The 21,645-nt window shown below is 41.5% G+C and overlaps 1 protein-coding gene across 6 annotated transcripts in view; it reads left to right on the forward strand.

Moving 5' to 3' along the window:
- The window catches only part of GRIN1 (glutamate ionotropic receptor NMDA type subunit 1), a 2,709,836-nt gene that overhangs the window by 1,664,842 nt on the left and 1,023,349 nt on the right, over positions 1–21,645 (forward strand). For all 6 annotated transcript variants that reach the window (XM_044058780.1, XM_044058779.1, XM_044058782.1 and 3 more), the window contains one exon: positions 11,918–12,075. In XM_044058780.1, the coding sequence (XP_043914715.1) occupies positions 11,918–12,075 (158 nt within the window). The remainder of the gene's footprint in view (positions 1–11,917; positions 12,076–21,645) is intronic.

Here is a 21,645-nt window from a genome sequence, read left to right on the forward strand (position 1 = left end):
TTCTGAAGGATATTAAGTCTGAAAATCAAACGTTTGCCATTATTTCTGGCTTCAGTCCTCAGTGATTTGCAAGAAAACTACAATTTTATAAGAAACAGACCAAAAATATGAGTCAAGAATCTGGACATTCTGTGAAAATCTGGACAGCTGAGAGCTATGCAGCATTCCCATGACATGAATTATATATTCCATATGATGTAATCAATATGGCCTACTTCACAAAAGGTCAACTAGTACGCAGAGGTATGAGCAAGATGACTGCAATAATCAAATGGAGTTTTGTATGAATGGAGAATGGTTGAAATATGTGTTGCTGCTTTGATGGCATGTTACTGTTTTGCTGGTGAGGCAGCTTTAGCAATTGTATTAGTTTAGATGTTTATACAGTATTTTCTGCTATTGGTCTTCTGTACTTCAGACTGTAGTTCTGGGAAACCTGAATTAATTGTGTGATACAGCATATATTGCGAATATGCCCCTTCCCCACTGTTGTGCAATATCACAGTTGATATATAAAAAGCATCACGGCTGATGGTACAATTCCACCACATGGTGGTGCAAGCCCCTTGCAAAAAAAAAAAATGTTTTGTGATTTTATTATGTGTAGGGTTTTTCTTTTGGTTACAGTGCTTTGTGTGTCACATATTATTGTGTTTGTTCATATGTATATTCTGGTTGTTTTTATACTTTTTGTGCTGTTTTTGAGCTTGATCTTTACTGATACAGTATATCCAGAACATATATTCACATATATAACTGAAGGCCAGAAGAAAGCACACCCAAAAATTAATTAAAGGGACTAGCATGAGCAAGAAAGGCCCTGCTCCCATGATGTGGCATTTTGTGATTCATAGAAAGGTTAGCCACAATGAGGGAAAACTACAATTTAGTCTAATTTGCATGTCTTAGTCGCTGTTACTACAGCGACATGGAGATGAGTAGTAGGCACTGACATTCTGCCCCAGTCATACTACCACAAACAGAAGTAGTACATATATCTCTCACAGAGACAGACAAACAAACACACACACCCACATATGCACACACCACTGTCTCCCGTAGCTGTCTATTCTCCCATGGCTTCCCCAACCCCGATCCCCCATACAGGAGCCGATGTCATTATTGCATTTTGTTGTTGAGTAGTCCCTGGTGGTTAGTGTTCTCCCCATCCCCAATTCCACTACAGTTTTATCTGCCATTATGACACAAGCCTTTACAGTAATCCCTGTGGCTAGTGTTCTCTCAACCCCAATCCCCATCCTGCAGCCTGTGCCATTAAGGAACTGGCAGTACCAGTGCCAGTGCCGTTAAGGAACTTAAAGAAAATGTATCCCTGGTGGCTACTGCTCCCCCACTCCCAATTCCCATACTGCTGCTGGTGCCATTAAGGTATTAAAGGAAAATGTATCCCTGGTAGCTACTGCTCCTCAACTCCCAATTCCCATACAGCTGCTGGTGCCATTAAGTTATTAAAGGAAAATGTATCCCTCATAGCTAGTGCACCCCCCCCCACATCCCTGTACTGCTGCCGATGGCATTAAGGCATTTAAGGAATATTTGTCCCTGGCTTCCAGTGTTTCGTCACCACCACCTGGTCCCTGGACTGCTGTCAGTGCTGTTAAGGCACTTCACTGATGCAATATCCCTGGTATTTTGTGTCCCATCCAATCCATGTACCATTGTCGGGGTGGGTAAGTGAACATGGCTTTTTGGCTATGTTCTGCACCATAACATGGTTGGTCCAGCCATGCTTATCTACACAGCTGAATGATTTATTGAATTATTTGGTGTGTAGTTTTGGGACAGAGAGCATATGGATAATTAGCATATGTCTCTCTCCCAGACTGCCTCATTAGCATTCTGTATAGACATGGGGCCAGCTGTACATGATGCTGCATGTCTTCATGCTGCAACATCATGTAGCCCCTTGTTAGTGCTGTTGCTGACTAATGAATGGATATCACAATGAGTACACAGAGGTGTACACACTGTGGTGCCATTATTAATCCTCCTAATATGAGTTAAAATAAAATGAGAAGAGATGATTAACATCCACAGATAATGAAAGTTGGCCTCTTGTTTTAATTATGCAACTTAAGCACAACTTACTCTAGGAATATCATCAGTGAATATCATGTTCTCAGGTCTGAACTGGACACATATACAAAGCAAATAAAAGCAAAAAAGACACCAAGGTATGGCAATTTTGGAGAGCAGGAGCTGTGGGAGGGAGAAGGGGGGCTTGGCCCTTGCAAAAAAAAATAATAATTAGAGAAAATAAGGGACATAATGGACAAAAGGTAACATATATACCCTAACAAAGACAACAAGGAATTATTTAACAAGTTCTTTAAAGAAGGGGCGCAAGTCAGGAGGACAGCAGTAAAAATAATTGGTGAGGACTTCAGTGCCACATTTGACCTAATGAAAGAAAGACTGCCTAGAAAGATGGAGTTGAAACAAAATATGTGGGGGGTCCTGGGTATGAGTATGAAGGAGAGAGGGTAGATATACTTATGGGGAAAAAGGTACTGAGGGAAGCTTTACATATTCCTCTGTACAAAGGAGACCACAGCATAGGAAAGAGCAATGCAAATTCAAGACAGACACTTTCAGAGTATGAAGTGTTCAGTGTGATACTAAAGTGGCTAGGCAGGGCAAAAGCAGGGTTAGGGTAGGGTAGAGATGGACTTTCTTCAAGTTGAAAAGATTAATGGAAAGGAAGGAGCTGCAAAAGATCATTGAAGAAACTGCAAGAGAACAGGTACAACAATGAGCAAAATGCAGTGGTACAGGGCAAAACCTACTATTTGAGGGATGATTATGAGAAATGAATGGTGGAACGGAAAGCCAATAATCAAGAAGAGGATGAGCTAGAAGAAGCACTGAGAAATAAAAGAAAAGATCCACCAAAGCAGATGAGGCAAGTAGTAGCTAGTACAAGTAATACCACAGAGAATAACAAACATAATGACTATGTCAGCACTGGAAGTTAAATTATGATTACTGGATGGAGGAGACCCGACCTTTGGGAGGCCTAAGGATGAGGTTTCTCTAACAGGTGATGCCAAAGCATCGGGAACCAAACTCGTCTGGAACAAAATGAGGGGGTTATGAGCAACAATGCTTCTCTTTTGCTTTCTGCAGAAACATCAAGATGAGGGAGGACAGAGGAAAAGTGCTGAGAATATTCAAAGATCATTTCTGGACCAGAGCATCCAGGGATGTCTGCCCCTCTTGGGGAATTAGTGAAAAATTTCTGCTGCAGTTCATATTGGTTGCAGAGGGAAGCAAGTCACATCAAGGTTTCTTCCACTGGCGAAATAACATGTCTGCCATTAGCTGACTCAAAGACCACTCTTGTAGCACCAGTAAACATTGACCTGACAGGAATGTGCATTGCTGTCAGAAAGCAACAAGGTGACATGACCCATTCATACATATGCATTGCTTCTCAAAAGAAGGAGTAAGAGTTAGTTCTCCCCTGCTTGTTGATATACTACACCACAAACATATTACTTGAGCTGTTGCCAATTGTACCCTGAAGAAGGAAGTCCTTTATGGTCTGCAGTGTATTGAGGAACACCCTCAAGCTCCAGGAAACTAATGTGTAATGTGACCTGTTGTCATGAACAGGTTCTCTGAAGCTTCTGCTCAAACAATGCTGCCCACCCCAGGGTGGAAGTGCCCATAGCAGGGATCTAAAACTCATGCCCTCAGAGCTGAAGCAGCCCCCAAATTAGCATTGTTAGAAATAAGGGAAGAAACTACAGTATTTTTCTAGCCACAGTGCCTGAATTTCTTTATGTCTTGGAGATAGTGGTCGTTGCCCAAGTTAGCTAGTACTCATACAGTGTCATTGCTTATCTGGGTCTGAGACCCCTGGTCTACAATGACCATCACTGTGGGGGAGGGGGAATTAACACTTTTCTGCTTTTCTTGCTGTCTTAACTAATTCCGCCTAAAACGCCAGTTTTTTTTTTTTAGCGAATCTGTGATTTAAAAAGTTTGTTATTGTATACAACTCCGCACAACTCCTCGTGGTGTCCAGCAGATAGATACAGACAACAGAATGACCCAAGAGAGACTTTTCCATATTTAAGTATTTTTTCTCTGTTTTTTTGCTCGGACTGCCTTTTCCCGCCTAGAAAGCGAATTTCTAACTGATCTGTGCTTTAAAAAGTTTAAATTGCATTTGCCTTCTGCTTTTTACAGTTTTTGCACTTGTTTTATATCAATTTAAGTCGTTTTTGTACTGTATAACTGTTGTAGGCTACACACTAAAGTGCGCTAGCCTGTTTATAGCATTTACAGTGTTTTCTGTGTGTTTTTCGGCTGTTTCCTGAAAAAAAAATTATCTTTTCCCGCCTTTGCTGAACTAGATTAGTCCAGATTTCAGGTTTTGCTGAATTCCGGACGGTGGTACAGTTTCCTGTGTTGCCCATATCCTTACTTGGATAGGAGGAAGCTTCTCTGTTCACCAGTGAGAGTGGGGAGCTTTGAGCAGCCTATCTGCCCCTGGAGGAGTGGTCTCAGCCCTGAAATTAGTAGCTTATTGGCCGTTTTGGGTCAATTCCTATCTCTTTCAGTTTCCCTGCTTTAAAACCTGCATTTGCGTGGTTTGCGCCAGTATACAACTCAGTACAGCTCCTCGTGGTGTCCTGCAGAGTGATACAGGCAATAGAGAGACCCAAGAGAAACTTTTCCAGATTTAAGTATTTTTTTCTCTGTTTTTTTTTTTGCTCCGGCTGCCTTTTCCCACCTAAAAAGCGAATTTCTAACTGATCTGTGCTTTAAAAAGTTTAAATTGCATTTGCCTTCTGCTTTTTACAGTTTTTGCACTTGTTTTATATCAATTTAAGTCATTTTTGTATTGTATAACTGTTGTAGGCTACACACCAAAGTGCGCTAGCCTGTTTACAGCATTTACAATGTTTTTTGTGTTTTACCGCTGTTTCCTGAAAAAAACAAAAAAAAAAACAAATTAAAAAAAAAAAATTCTCTTTTCCCACCTTTGCTGAACTAGATTAGTCCAGATTTCAGGTTTTGCTGAATTCCGGACTATGGTATAGTTTCCTGTGTTGCCCATATCCTTACTTGGATAGGAGGAAGCTTCTCTGTTCACCAGTGAGAGTGGGAAGCTTTGAGCAGCCTATCAGTCCCTGGAGGAGTGGTCTCAGCCCTGAAACTAGTAGCTTATTGGCCGTTTTGGGTCAATTCCTAATCTCTTTCAGTTTTCCTGCTTTAAAACCCGAATTTGCACGGTTTTGTACCAGTATACAACTCCACACAGCTCCTCGTGGTGTCTTGCAGAGTGATACAGGCAACAGAGAGACCCAAGAGAGACTTTTCCAGATTTAAGTATTTTTTTTCTCTGTTTCTTTGCTCCGGCTGCCTTTTCCCACCTAAAAAGTGAATTTCTAACTGATCTGTGCTTGAAAAAGTTTAAATTGCATTTGCCTTCTGTTTTTTACAGTTTTTGCACTTGTTTTATATCAATTTAAGTTGTTTTTGTATTGTATAATTGTTGTAGACTACACACTAAAGTGTACTAGCCTGTTTATAGCATTTACAGTGTTTTCTGTGTGTTTTTCTGCTGTTTCCTGAAAAAAAAAAAAAAAAATTCTCTTCTCCCGCCTTTGCTGAACGAGATTAGTCCAGATTTCAGGTTTTGCTGAATTCCAGACTGTGGTATAGTTTCCTGTGTTGCCCATATCCTTACTTGGATAGGAGGAAGCTTCTCTGTTCACCAGTGAGAGTGGGGAGCTTTGAGCAGCCTATCTGTCCCTGGAGGAGTGGTCTCAACACTGAAACTAGTAGCTTATTGGCCGCTCTTGGTCAGTTCCTCTCTCTTTCAGTTTCCCTGCTTTAGAACCCGCATTTGTGCGGTTTTGCATGATTGTGCGCGGGCAGCGCCGCTTAAATGGGTTTAAACTATTCCTGGCTCCACAAAGTCTGCTCTTCACTTTTTCCCTTAGAACTGTTCTAAATCTCAAAGTAAGCACTCTATTTTCATTCTAAAGCCCTGCAGTTGCTCGTATAAGTAATCTTATAAGTAAGCACTAATAAACTAAAGCACTACACCCTCTTATACTCTCTAAGTACTTGGCTCCCTATTGGTACTTTTTGATCAGTCAAAAAGTAGTTCCTTATACTATTCTGGCATGTCCAAAAGTCAGTTTCGGGTTTACTCTCCAGTCCAGCTGGTGAATCTGGGAATCTTGAGGCAATGTTACAACTGCCTTATGTACACAGACCACCCTCTCCTCCTCCCAATAAGCTCAAATATATGTGAGAGATGCAACTATATAGCCAAACTGGAGGCTGAGCTCTCTCAACCCAATACTGGCGCAGTCAGTCAGGAGGAGAAGGTAACCACACACACCACAAATCCAGTGTCACATAGACCTATCGCACCAGAAAACCAAACACATAAACACACAAAAACATACTCGGAGGCTCTTAATAAAAATCTGCCCAAGCAGCAGAGACCTCCAAAGCAGACATCCAAGCAACCGCTACCCCACAACAATACCCACATATCACAGAGTTCACAAAGTCAGTGTGCCACACAGTCACAGCCCTTAAGGCTAAACAACACACCTAATACACTTGTAATAGGTGACTCTATTGTCAGACACACTGACGTCCCACTCACCAGGCTGAACAAGGAGAAGGTCACTGTAAGCTGCCTGTCAGGTGCCAGGATCCGCCACATGACACAATCACTCAGGTCATTCCAAAGCAAGTACAAATATGACTCTGTCATTGTCCATGTTGGTGTGAATGACCTGAGACGTACCTCCCTGGACTACATGAAAAGAGACATAGAGGAGCTCTCTGATCATGTAGCCCAGGCCGGTATGACCCTGACCTTGAGTATCATCTTACCCTCACCAAGAATGATGCCACAGTATAAAGACAAAAAGATCAATTTTAACAATTGGCTAAAGTATTGGTGTCATTCAAAGGGGATCCAGTGTCTGTCAGCCTGGGATGACATGCTCGACAAGCCACATTGCTTCACTAGGGGCGGCTTGCACCTGTCACACCTGGGCTTTCAAATACTGGCTAAGGCTCTTGCCACCCCCATAGTGCCTGTTTTAGGCAAGGCTCAAAAGACAAACCCACCTCCATAGACAACACAAAGAAAAAGAAACTAAGGGTAATGCTGCTCAACGCCAGAAGTCTAAACCTCAAGATGCATGCACTCGAGGCTCTCCTCAGTATGGAGAATATCGATATCTGTGCAGTAACAGAAACCTGGTTTAAAGCTCCCGAGAACACCCCAGCACTACCAGGTTATACCTCATACCATGCTTTTCGGCCCCAAAACTCGGACCGAACCACAAAAGGAGGGGGAGTATCCATATTCATCAAAGATACCCACACCTCCAGGTTAGTGGCACTGCATGAAGCATCGGAGACCATCCATGTGCAACTAACAGTGGGCAAAACTGCCTTTCAGTTTATAGCCTGCTACAGACCACCCTCCCAAACTCAGGAACCCCACTCGGCTTTCCTGAGAACACTGGAGAATATGAAGGTCTCTCCAAACACCATTATATTGGGTGACTTCAACTACCCAAACATAGACTGGGAGCACTACTCAAGCCCCAACACCCTCGCCCAGTGGTTCCTAGAATTTATAAACTCAAATGCTATGGAACAACTGGTCACCACTCCCACAAGAGGGGAAAACATATTGGACCTGATCACCAACATGGGGACTCTATGTTCCATACCAGAGGTATACCCCTCATTGGTAAGATCTGACCATAAATGAATCTCACTGGACATCCATATCCTGTCCCCAACCCCAGCCAAGGAAATCACGGTGAACAACTTCTCAAACGCAAACTTCACACTTCTCAAAACTGAGGTGGAATCCTTCAAAGCCCCGGGGCCAGTGGAAAATACGGCCCAAACCGCAGAATCCTTTACAAACGCTTACTATATACACCTACAGGAATGCATGGATTGTGCTATCCCAAATAAAACCAAGACTCATTCCTCCAAAGGCAGGAGACCTGTCTGGTGGACCCCAGCCATAAATAAGCTATACAACAGAAGGAGGAAGCTACTACATGATAGAGCAAAATCCCAAAAAGGGAAGGCATCTCTGATCAGTACTAGCAAGAAACTACGATCCCTCATAAAATCATCTAAGGCCAGCTTAGAAAGAAAAATTGCACAAGATGCTAAAGATAATCACAAAGCCTTCTTTAGTTATGTCAGGAACCTGGGTGGCAATTCTCAGAGTTCCTTAGTTAGCTTAGTTAGCTCTGAGTTAGTTCAACATGACAAAAAATAGACTGAACCCACAGACATTGCCAACATCCTGGCAGACAGGTTCAGTGCAAACTTCTCCCCCCCCCCCCCCCCCAAAAGAGCAAATGTCTATCCCAACAGAGTGTAGCCTCCCTGACATCACAGATGCACCTCTCCAAAGCAAAAAACACAGCATCATGGGACCGGACGGTGTCCCGGGCTGTGTCTTACATGAACTCCAAGAAGAACTGAACCCTCACATAAAGTCACTGTTCAATCTCAGCCTTACTACAGGATATGTACCCAAGGAATGGCGTACAGCAACAGTGGTCCCACTCCATAAAGGTGGTGCCACAACGGACCCCAGAAACTATCGCCCTATAAGCCTGACTAGCCTGGTCTGCAAAGCTATGGAGCGTATCATCATGAAATTCATAAACAAAGACATTGGGAACCTCCAAACACTGGATCCTACCCAATTCGGCTTTGTTAAGGGCAGATCTTGCCTCTTGAACCTGGTCGACTTCTTTGAAACAGTCATCAAGGCCATAGATGAAGGGAAAGTAGTCCACACAGCCTACCTGGACCTCGCAAAAGCCTTCGACACAATACCCCACTTGGGCATCATAAATAAGCTCACCAGCTTAAATATCAACCCCTATGGCACAAGATGGGTTGCAAACTGGCTCAAGGATAGAACCTACATGGTCAGAATTGCAGGTGCCATGTCAGACTCTAAACCAGTTACAAGTGGCATCCCACAAGGCTCAGTCCTGGGACCTCTCTTGTTCGGAATATATTTCTCTGAGGTACAGGCTAACATGGGAGGACTATTCGCAGATGACTGCAAACTGGGTGCCATAATCGACTCGCCGACTGACACAAGCATCCTCCAAAAGGGTCTCACAGGGACGGATAACTGGTGCCAGAGCCATGGCCTAAAGCTAAATGCCAAAAATTGCATAGTCATCCCCTTTGGGAAAAACAAAGTGCCCACAAATTACCACATAGGTGGTAATCCATTAAGTATGGAAGAAGTAATTAGGGATTTGGGGACCCAAGTAGATAGCAATCTCTCCTTTGACAATCATGTTGCCAAAGTGGTTCTATATAGCCCACCTTATCACGAAAGGGTTCACATCTAGATCAAGAGAGGTCATGTGCCCCTCTACTCATCACTCATCAAGCCCATAATTGAATACAATGCCCCATTTGGGATGTAAATTACCCAACACCTGCAGCAACTGGAAAGACTCCAAAAGTACCTCACCAAGAGGATCAAGGGACTCAAACAGATGCCCTACGCAGTTAGGCTAAAGAAACTCCAGCTCTACTCAGTTGCTTACCACCTACTCAGAGGCATTCTGTGCCTGACGTATAAAGCCATGCCCAACCTAGAATTAATGGACATGCTCCACCTCAGGAAATCCAAATCCCTTAGAGCTACACGCTCCAGGGACTTAAACCTCAGCACAGAAATAAATAGGACATGCTGGAGGGACAGATTCATATCCCAGAGGCTCCCCTCACTCTGGAACAAAATCCCAATCCATGTTAGGCAGAGTCCCTCAATGACCCTCTTCAAGAGAAATCTTGACGAGTGGATGGGAGATCATAGGTTTACCCCTGGGATCTCTTCTGTGTCCCTACTAGACAGAGGCACAGTAAACTAACCTCAAAAGGGCTATCTTCTGCGACCTACTATACAGAGGCACAGTCAACTAATCTAAAAGGGTGGCGAAAGCCAAACACACTCTGGCTAGGCTTATAAATGTCCTAGGGCAGATAGCCTAGTATTAACCTATGAACCTATGAACAGACAGCCCTGGATAGTTGAGTTGCCTCTGCAGATGCTAGTGACAGGATTTGGACAGCAATAGCTCTGTAGGTATAGGGTTTAAACTCCTATTCCACTGGAATCTGAGTAGAGATTAAAGAACTTGCATATGATACTTGTCAAAAGATACCAAGAAAACTATGACACCATTAGGCATTGAGCTTTTAAATGCAATGATGCTGTGAGCTGAAGTAAAGTTAGAAGATGACAGACATCGTACTGCTTGCATTGTCCAGTGGACAACTTGCTAAACAGGGTCTCATGTCCAGATGAAACAATATAAAGGTCTGTGACAGCTCCATCTGGACTGGGAGATGTTCACTGAGGTTCTCAAGAAATGAAACAAAAGGAATAAGTGATTCCTGGCTAGTGTCAGTAATTGCTTTGTTGCAGATACTAGTAGTCAGTTAACCAGAGAGGAGAAGACTGCGATGACCTTCAGCCTGAGGTAGGCTGCTACAGCCACCATACTGTTCATAAAGATCCAGGGGGCTATAGATAGACTAAATGGGAGGACCCTGAACTGATAATTTTTTGGAACCCTCAGGTATTTTTTCTTGTGGAAAGGCATACTGGAAACCTGAAAATCAGTCTCCTTTCTGTAAGCACATAAGGATGGATGGCATCACTGCACCATGACCATCCAGGATATGGTTTTCCTTAAGTAAAAGCTTAGAATGCTGAGAAGCAGTAATGGCCTGAGATCCATTTCCCTTTGGGGAGCAACAACAAATCTGAAGTAAACTATAGACCCATTCTAGTCTGGTGGGACCTACTGAATTGTTCTTTTTTCCAAAGACATTTGCTATTTGTCTCATGGCTACCTCCTTTTGATGGGATGGGACATTTGGAAGAGGTAAAGAGGTGGGTTTATAGGAAAGATATGGCACGGTGTAGCCACTGGACATTATCTCCCTGATCCACTTTCCCCTACAATGATCTATCAAACCTGGAAATGCCAGGAGAGGTTACTTCAGAGAGTGGCATGTTCTTAGGGGTTCTATTATTGACTCCCAGAGCAAGGACCACAAAAGCCTTGGTCTGCTGAACCTCATCTGCTTTTAGGGCAATGTCCAATTTAAAAAACATAGCTAGAAACTGGAAGGGGGGATAGAGAGAAAATATCACTGAGCAGGAACTATGTAACACAATTTATAACGATCACAAAAAAAAAAAAAAAAGCCTTAAGATGAGTAAAAAATTAGGTGAAAATCAGAAAGATGAGCTTGGAATAAGGGATCCCTATGATATATGGAGGAAGGGAGAAAAATCGGGATACAGGAAGAAGAAACACACTAAGTAAAACAGGGATGTAAACAGAGATTCAATGCAGCAGGAGATAAGATACATTGATGGGGAAAAAGAGACAGGGTTTCATATAAGGAAACATAAACAAGAACAGGAATGATATAATGATTAACCAGTAGTAAGATATGGCCACACCTGCTAGGGTCTGTATCTGTAAGTATAATATATGTGAACAAATTTAACAAAGTTAAACATCTGAAAACCTCAGTTAAGCCAGCTGTCTTTGATTCTATACCTGGTTTATAAAAAATGCTACCCAAGAAATTCATTACATGCATCTGTAATACCAAGACTTTGTATTTGTTATCACGGTGAAACACTTTATAATCTTACCCATAAAAATCATTACATAACCCTTAGGCAGTTTCTTATATCTATATAATTTAATTTTCAAATATAAGAATGATGTCAGGAACTCTTAATGGTGTATTCAAAATTATGGTGTATTCAAAATTAAATAAAGAATACCAGATATCTAACATTTTGTTTTCTCTTCTTCAGCTGCGAAACCCTTCAGATAAATTTATTTATGCAACAGTGAAGCAAAGTTCAGTGGACATTTACTTCAGACGGCAGGTAGAACTAAGCACAATGTACCGACACATGGAAAAACACAATTATGAAACTGCAGCTGAAGCCATTCAAGCAGTGAGAGATGGGTAAGTTTTCAGAATGGTGCCATACTGAATAAATAACATAGTACATTTGTGAATAGTAGTGAAACAATACTAACAGGTAGACTTATTTAAGTAGGATGCATGTTATATTATATTCTCTATACTTTGTATGGACTGCAATATCTTTGAAACAATGCAAAGTGAACTGAATTTGAATAATGGCTCAGACATTGTAAAAGTTGGAGAGGAGGAATGGGAGTGAGTGAGTGAGTGAGTGAGTGAGTGAGTGAGTGAGTGAGTGAGTGAGTGAGTGAGTGAGTGAGTGAGTGTGAGTGAGTGACTGAGTGATCAAAGCTGGTTTGCCCATACTGTGAAGCTGGGGGAACTGGTTCTGGACAACTGATCAACACCATATGTGGAAAGGTTTGTATCAGACCAGAAAGCAGATAAGACTTGTGTTTTGAGCCTGGTGTTATCAAGCCAGTGATGGTACTCTGCATTTGTGCCTGTTCAGGAGCACACGTACATAGAGAAGGCATAGTGTGCCCCACTTTTAATATGGCTGCTCACACCAGCCAACTGGAGGACGCGTTAGAACTTAACAGGAAGCCTTCCAGCCATTCATATATAAGACGTCTTTTGGGTCAGCCCTCAGGGAGACACAAAACTGGAGGAGTAGCATCAAAACAAACTGAGACAAAGACAGGATTGATGTTTACAACAGCCCTTCTATGTGGGTTTATTGGGCTGCTAGTCTAGATGGTCTGGGATGGGGGTTGGTCACAAGAAGGCTAAAGATGCATGGATGATTCTAGCACAAAATCAGCCATCATATCCACCTGGATCAGGTGACACTGATGGGAAACAAATGGGTTAGGACTCATTGGTATGAGGCCTGACAGCTGGGAAGTAGAGATATAAGAAGCATATAAAAAAATAAAGGCTATTTTTCTCCCTCTTCTCTCTCTCTCTCTCTCTCTCTGTATGTACACAAATATTTCTTTCTTTCTTTTAGATTTGTTTACTAGGATAGTCCGACTGGATGCAGGTCCATTTACAGCGGAGGCCCGGGGAGAAATGCTCCACAATTAGATTAACATCAACATGGTAATACAGTGATAAATGAGGTAAGTACAGACATGAAATGTCTCATACAATCCAGTCTAAACAATAAACAATACATCAGCAGTAAGTGAGTAAATTTCGAAAAACAGAGAGTCTAATACATCAAAGCTTTAACATTGGATTAGTGAGATAGGATAAAAGAATAAAAAAAAAAATCATATGATTAGACATGCCATATTATGTAAGATACCGAACTTTTGCACATATACAGTAGAGACAGCAGGAAGGAAGGTGTAAAGTGTGCTGAGACTGTGAGATTCATGTGATACATGGACATAGCCATGTATTCATAAGATGTGATTTAAGAGCATTTTTGAAATGTGTTTTAGTGGAGGCAGAGGTCAGAGAAGGGGGGAGGTTATTCCAGGATCTAGCTATGACATGAGAAAAAAGAGCTTTCCCTGAGTTGTTGTTAGCTTTAGAGATGCAGAGGAGGGATTTCTCAGTAGATCAGAGAGGACGATTAGCTCTGTGTTGAGAAAGTAACTGGCTTAGTACTGGGTTTTTTCAGCATGCCTAACAATATTAAAGGCAAAGACTAGCTGGTGGGTATTGAGTAGCTGGGGAAGTTCTAACAATTGTAGTTCCCTTAGAGACTGACAGTGATGGGAAATATAAGAGCATGTAATTCAATTGGCAGCTCTTTTGAAGAGTGACGGCAGACCAAAGTAATTCAGTCATACATCTTTTGCCATTAGTGGAGTTTTCTCTTTTCTCCTCAGTTATGTGACCTTGGAGTAGGCAAATATACGTTTAGGGGGTTGGGGGTGTACTCCAGATATATGGTGCAGGGTTGCTTACTCTCTGCAAAAAAAACTTACCTTCGAGGTTCAATGAAAATCCCCCTCCCCCATGTTTTTTAACAATCTAAAGGCACTCAGTCAAAGACTTGTCAATAGCCCAACATTAATCCATTTATATATATATATATATATATATATATGTATGTATTGTTTATTTATGTATATATCTATGGGATACTCACATGTGATCCACAAATCATTTTGTCAAACAGGAAAAAAAAATGGAACAGCTGATCACGTATTATCTAGTTTTTTCATTTGAGATTGTGGAAGAGTGACGATTAGGGAGTTGGTATATATGTTAGCAGTACAAGGTGTGGGGGGTTCAGGAGGCTTGCCCCATTGCCAAAAACATATTTATTAGAATCTTTTTATTCGATTACTTGACTTTCAGCCAAAAAACACTATTGGTTAGTAATTACCACTGGTGTTCCATGAATTGTCTTGGCAGATTTACCTCCGATTCACTCTCCCGTACACACGCAAATATTTATACACACCAACATACACATACAGACAAGCAAGCTACATGAAAACCTTCCCCCCACTCGACGGGACTAAATAAATACTTACCCCTTCACTCATACCCATACACATTCATGCACACACACCCCATCTAACATCCCTACTGTGACCATCCACACACACACACACACACACACACACACACACACACACACACACAAAGACCCCACCACCACTATATTTCTCTTCATCTCATCTAAGCTTATCTATAACACATTCACCCATGCTGACTATAATTGGGGAATGAAGCACTTTGGCCATATTAATTTATACAGCCAAGTGATTATCTTAATTTATCTGTTACATACTTCTCTTCCTACAGGCATTTCTGGAGGACAGCACATGTCTTATTTCCATTTTCTGCTTCCCGGAATGCCTCATTAGCATTTAGCATGGTGGTAGAGACAGGTCAATGCAGTGACTCTACTAACAGAAAGGGCATCCTCTACTGGTTGGCCACTCATATTAGAGCTTACTATCCCAGAGTATGTTTCTGTCATAGATGTGATGATATGTTAGACATTTTCAGATCCTTCTGCAAATTAGATGGTGGCAACACGTACTGCTGTAGGCATTGGCTGCCAGAGTGGACTCTAATACATACTGTTTTACTAACACAGTCACTACTCCTACATTTAGAGTGGTCTTTGTTCAGCAAGAAATCATGGTTTACAAAATCACTGGTGGCCATGACTGATCACACAGTTTTTATGCTTCTGAATCACTCCACCATGTTTTCACCCTAATATGCATTCATATTTGGGCTCATTACCATGATGTTGCTCATTTCCATATCAGTATATGGTCATTAGCATATGATGCTGACCACAACATTTCACAAGGTTGTGAGTGGTGCTACCTGTGTCTCTGCTGAGTCACACCCTGCATGCTTTCAGTCATAGTGTAATTATGCTATTTTTTATGAATCCTGGTCATAATTTCACCTAAGTTAGTTACTTCACAGAAATAGCACATTTTAATTTGGTGTGAAGGAATTCATGTAACTGATGTGAAATTTTATCAATGGGGAGGCGCATTCTGCTAAAATAATTATACACATATATATGTTTGCAACACTAAATTTTCACAAAGATGACTACTGCACTGCAATGTTACAAAAACAGAATACAGACATTTTACACAAATGTGTCATACACACACAAAGAAATCATCACAAAAGAACAAATTGTACACACACGTTTCTTATGCTTTAACCATTACTTTTCCTCCAAACAATACAGCTGCTTACATCTCTCCTTATATACAACCCAACATTCAAACCAAGAAACAAAATTATTTCATATTCATATGATCAAAAATATAGCTGTTGTCTCAAAGTGTTCATCACCTGCATGAGGTATATAACTTTGCTGTTCCTTTATACATTTTCCTATATGAAGCTCAACTGCATCAGACTTGAACAGGGCCTATATAGCAGCATGGTCTGAAAAAAATATAAATTTCCTTCCCCCTTCTACTTCTAATAAGGAAGGGCTTGAATAAAGATGTCAATTTCAGTTTTATATTTACCTTGACCTTAAGTATGTCTTTTACCATTAACCAACGTCAAAAAAAAAATTCATAACCGTAAGACACAATTTAACGTTATTACCCCCAGTGCACTCTTCCATAAAGCACAGTTAAGGTCACCCACTGGCTCTACTGCAAGACAAACACTCAAATAAATAGCCAAAGATTTGAACAACTTAATATGCTCAGACACAACAGTACTAGCATATAACACAAGTAAACGAAAACTTCATTGTGTATATGATAATCCACTAAAACTGCACAACCAGGAGAAATAACTATAGCATCCAAAAAGTGACCCATGTGGAAGCCTTCACAGCAATACCCAATAAGTGCCCAAACCCGTACTCCAAATATTATTCCAGTCCCAACACACTGCTGCTTGCTCCTTTTGAACCAATGTCAATTGCTGAATATCTAGCAGACAGATAATATCTGCTCTAACAGATTTAAACCAGTCTAAATCACCAAACACCGTATTTCATTAACAGCACTATTAACATTTAAATAAAAAATAATGCAATATAACCTTTACTCCTTTTTGTATCCTTTATCTTAAGCAATTTCTATGCTTCTTAGCCCAACTACTAATATATGCCCCCTTATCCCTTTCCTTCTTATTATCAACTGAACAAGCATCCACTTTTATATCTTCCTTTGCATCAATAGCAGCAATATATTGCCCTTCTTACTCCTGATTTCTATCATGCTTAAAAACTGGGACACAGTAGGAACCTTAAAAGACTGGTCTAACACCAAAGAACCCTTCACATCAATGAGAATAGCAATCTGAGCCTAAGAAACAGATAATCTGGAAAGACTCCTTCCTGACACTTAACCCAATTAAATCCCTCCCAGGAACATGTTTAACAGTAGACAACTTCTCCTTTGTCAGCAGTAGAAACAGAGGCTTCCATTTGCACTTCATTGGAAACTTCCACTGAGAGCACCACCCTCACCACAGGTAAATCCTCACAAGCAGCCTCCACCAGTTTATTATCCTCCCGATCTCTAAGACCATCACCTGCAAACGATTATCCAGTAGTTTTTACAGCTAAACCATAATCCCCACCAGAAAATCTAATCAAGTAGGAAGTTAAGCACAGCATTTTGAACAAATTAAAGTACAGTTTTTAACATTATGCCCAAACTGAACACATTCAGAACATTGTTTTATATACAGTCAGCAATCAGATTTTCTATCAGATCTGCAATCAAAAAAAGAAGTTATGTATTTACCATAACATTCCATCTGTGCTGTGCATTTTCATTCTTCCTCAACTCAACCACTGAGTTCGGATGCAATCCTCAGATCCAGCTCAGCCGATGCCATACCTCGTGGCCAACTGAAACTCTCCAGCTCCTCCCTACCCATAAATGCACCAACCCCTAACATACCTCAGCTCTTGTTTGCTAAGTGACATAAATTGTAACTATCTGAATAATGTTCCTAACAAAGGAAACCAGTATCTGGAGCTCCATAGAAGAAACAGTGGTGTCTTAATATAATCTCATTCATCCAGAAGTCTAATATGACAAAGGTTGGGGGTTGGTGGGTGGGAAGTTGAGGGGGAATGAAAATGGACAACATAGATGGAACATTATACTACGTGCATAACTTCTTTATCTGATGTAAATTTTCATTCATTCCTCAACCACTGCTACAGTGTCCCCAGCTACCTTTATATCCCACATGGACTCTAAGGAAGGATATTCCTGAGCATGGATGAACCAAAGGCTGCTGTTCCCCTTGAGATCAGATCCAATTTTAATGAGTAATAAACGTATGAGGATTAGCCCAAATAGCAGCTGTGCATATGTTATCCATGGAATGATTGGATAAAAATACTGACGAGGTTGCCATAAATCTTGTAGCATGAGCTTTTAAAGGTTTTGGAAATGGAATGCCTCATTTATTATAGACAATGTCTGTGCAGTCCATAATCCATCTCAACAATGTCACTTTTATGACAGACTTGCCCAATTTGTTATCTGCAAAAGATAAAATAATTGGTCAGATTTTCTAATGTCTTTTGGTCTGTGTAAGTAGAAATGCAGCTGTTAATGAATATCTAGTAAATGCAACAAGTATTCACCTTTGTTTTCCAATTTGGGGCAGAAAATGGGGCAAGTTAATAGACTGATTGATACTGAATTCTGACACCACCTTAGGAAGGAAGGGTTGGTTCTTAATGTCACCCTATGCTTATGGAAAATCAAGTAAGGGTGTTTAGAGGATAACGCTTGAAATTCTCCTGGCAAAGTTAGTAGCCACTAGAAATAAGGTCTTCCAGGTCAAAAAATTAAGATCACATTTTCCAGCTGGTTCAAAGGGGGAATGGATTAAGGCCTGCAGAACAAGGTTCAAATCCCACTGAGGAGCAGGATCTTTATAAGGTGGTCAAAGTAAAACAGAACCTCTTAGAAAGGCCTTGCATATCTTAGTAGAAGCTAGAGAATTGTCAACTCCTATATGAATGTTAGATATTGCTGCCAATTGAGCTTTAATAGTGGAGGAGCTAGCTCTCTCATTAAACATTGCTGCCAGAAATTCTAATATACTTTGTGTAGGGGTTGAAAAAGGATCAATACTTATTTGATGCACCCAACAAACAAACATGATCCACTTACTCTTGTAGATTTTTATAGTGGAAGCTTTATGGAAAGACAAAAGTATATGATGGACAGAGGGCATGAGCATAGCTTGTCTGGCTATTAATGGAAGTGGAGAAGCCATGCTGTCAGCTTTAGGTTTGAGATATCTACGTGGCTCATGCCTGTTGGGTGAGACAGAAGGTCTGGAATTGGATCCAGATTCCAACGTGTGTAAATTAAATGAGGCCATAGGAAGGGAAACCAAACTTATTGAGGCCAATAAGGTGCAATGAGAATAACTTTGCTCTTCAATCTTGCAGCTTTCCTTTTTTTTTTATTTTAGTTCATTTGTGTTTTTTTTTAGTATTCACTGAACAGCTTTCTGCAGGAATTTGGGAATCAATGGGAGTGGTGGATAAGCACAGAGGAGATCGGAGGGCCAATTGTGGAGCAGAGTGTCTCTCAGTGATTCCCCCATTGGGGGATTAGGGCAAAGAAGTCGATAAATTTGTTGCTTAGGGGAGACACAAAAAGATCGCAGCAAGACTGGCCCTATTGTCAGAAAATCGTCTCCATCATTTTCCTGTTGAGAGACCCTCATGAGGTAGAAGATTGGACCTGCTCAATTTGTCTGCTATCACGCTGGACTTCCTTGGAACGTACATTACTATTAGAAAGCGGATGGATGAGATCACCATTGTCAGACTCTGAGGGCTTCTAAACACAAGGGAGAAGACCTGGTTCCTCCTTGTTTGTTGCTGTACCAAACTACTGACATATTTTCCATTTGGATATCAACTGTTCCCAGAGGTAGAGCATCTTGAAACACTTGTAATGATAAAAGCACTGCTCTCATCTCCAGGACATTTATGTGCAAACTGACCTCTTTGAAGGACCAACTGCCTAGGACTCTTTTACCCAAGAAGTGCCCCCTCCAATCTGGAAAGTGTCCATGGTCACTATGGCTTTGGGTTTAGGGAAAATGAATGGACAACCTTGTAAAAGATAGTCTGACCTTATCCACGACCAAAGGTACTTCTTACATGTCTGTGTGATCCTTATTTGAACAGACATTCTCTGAAGACTTGACCATTGGGTTGCTATCCTCCACTGGAAAATTCTCATATATCTTGCCAGGGGAACAAGAAATATGGCTGTTGACACTGACCCCAAGGCTTGAAGAATTAGTCAGGCTGCAATTTTGGTTTTGTGAATAATTGTTGTGACTTGGAATCTTAAATTTTGAACTCTGTTTAGGGGAAGTGAGGCTGTAGCAAATACTGTATTGAAATGGGCTCATATGAATTCCATTGTTTGTGATGGATACAACTGAGAGTTGTTGTAGTTTACTGTGAGTCCCAGAAGGGAGCAAGTTTGGAGTACCTGGTTTCTTGCTATTATAAGTAGATGCCTGGTCAGAGCAGAAATGAGCCAGTCATCTAAATACAGAAACAACCAGAATCTCTACAGTCTCAGGTGAGCTACCACCACTGCCACGCATTTGGTGAACACTCAAGGTGCTGTGGTGAGATGAAAGGGCAGAGCTCTGAAATTGTAAGAACCTTCTGGACCTCCTGTTCATTTTTATGTGATAGTAAGCATCTTGAAGATTTATTGAGCACATCCACTCATCCTTGCCTAGGAAAGGCAGTATGGCCTGAACCATGACCATCTGAAACTTTGAGTGTTGAACTGACTTGTTCAAGTTGCTGAGATCCAAAATTAGTCTCCAGTCTCCTGATTTCTTTGGCTCTAAAAAGAAACTTGAGTAAGTTCTGGATTCTATCTGGTCTGGTGGGACCTCTTGGTTGACTCTTTTTTCTAGCAGCTTTTGTATTTGAATTGCTGCTTCTTTCCTCTGACTGGGTGGAATGTCGGGAATTTTTCATAGAGTTAGTGGTGGAAGGGAAAAGGGTATTATATAATCTCTAGAAATAATCCTCTGCACCCAAGTATCTTTTGCTATGTCTAGCCAAGCTCTCTCGTGCAGGAATAGCCGACCCCCGACTGCCTCCAGAAGAGGACAATCGGGCCTCCTTTCAGGAGTACTGGTAGGATCTGTCAGAGATGGAATATCTAGACCCTTGGTTTTGTGGACCACCTATGCCGCATGGGTGGTGTGTTCCATTAGTGTCCTCCCCCACACCTCTGGAAGAGCCATCGCTACATGGGTCTTGGAAAGGACCCTGAGATTTTTTGAACCACATCTTTCATCACCCATGTTAGTTCATACAAAAGGTCCTGCGGGGGGGGGGGGTCAAAAAATGTACTCCTACAGCACAGAGTCTTTCCATTCTTCTCGCACTTGGAGAGTGTGTCATTCACTTTCGGGCCACACAAGGAAGATCCATCAAAGGGGAACATTGACAAAAGAAGACTTGAAGGGCTCTGCAAAATTACACAAGTACATCTAAGGATGTCTCCTTATTGAGAAGCCTGTACTCACTTCCCTTCAGGTACCTTCAGCTGCATGAGAGATGAGCCTCATAGATGAGTTTGAGATGCATTGAAGGGTTGCCAACTGTAAGGCTACCACAGCTTGAGACTCGGCAGTAGTGGACACTGAAAGGTATTTCACAGCTCATTAATCAAATCTCTTTGCAACCTTGTAAAATGTGCCAGGTAATTCAGTGACCTAAAAGCAAAGGTCACTGAAGCATAGACACACTTCACAAACCTGTCCAAAGCCCTGGACTCTCTATTAGGCGGATGGACAGTAGAACTTTGTTCTTCTATAAGTTTGTTCCTTGTGGCCGCCGCCACCACGACCATGGCATTTACAGGCACTCCCTTGCTCAAATGTTCCCTTCCTGTCAGAGGACCCAAAATTCAGGCTGGTCTCTTGGGGATGGGTTCAACTGCATCAGATTCCTTTCATAGCCGCTGAGAGATCAAATCAATGAGCTCATCAGCAGGCAGAGTTACCCAGGAGTAAACAGGCTAGATCCAAATGCTTTCAGAGAAGGATTTTGGGAGGACCAACCACCCCTTTGCTTGAGGTTCTCCAGAATGTCTCCAAATGAGACATCTTCAG

The sequence above is a fragment of the Protopterus annectens genome, chromosome 16.part0, assembly GCF_019279795.1.
Source record: "Protopterus annectens isolate FY-2018-M chromosome 16.part0, PAN1.0, whole genome shotgun sequence".
NCBI classification, from domain to species: domain Eukaryota; kingdom Metazoa; phylum Chordata; order Ceratodontiformes; family Protopteridae; genus Protopterus; species Protopterus annectens.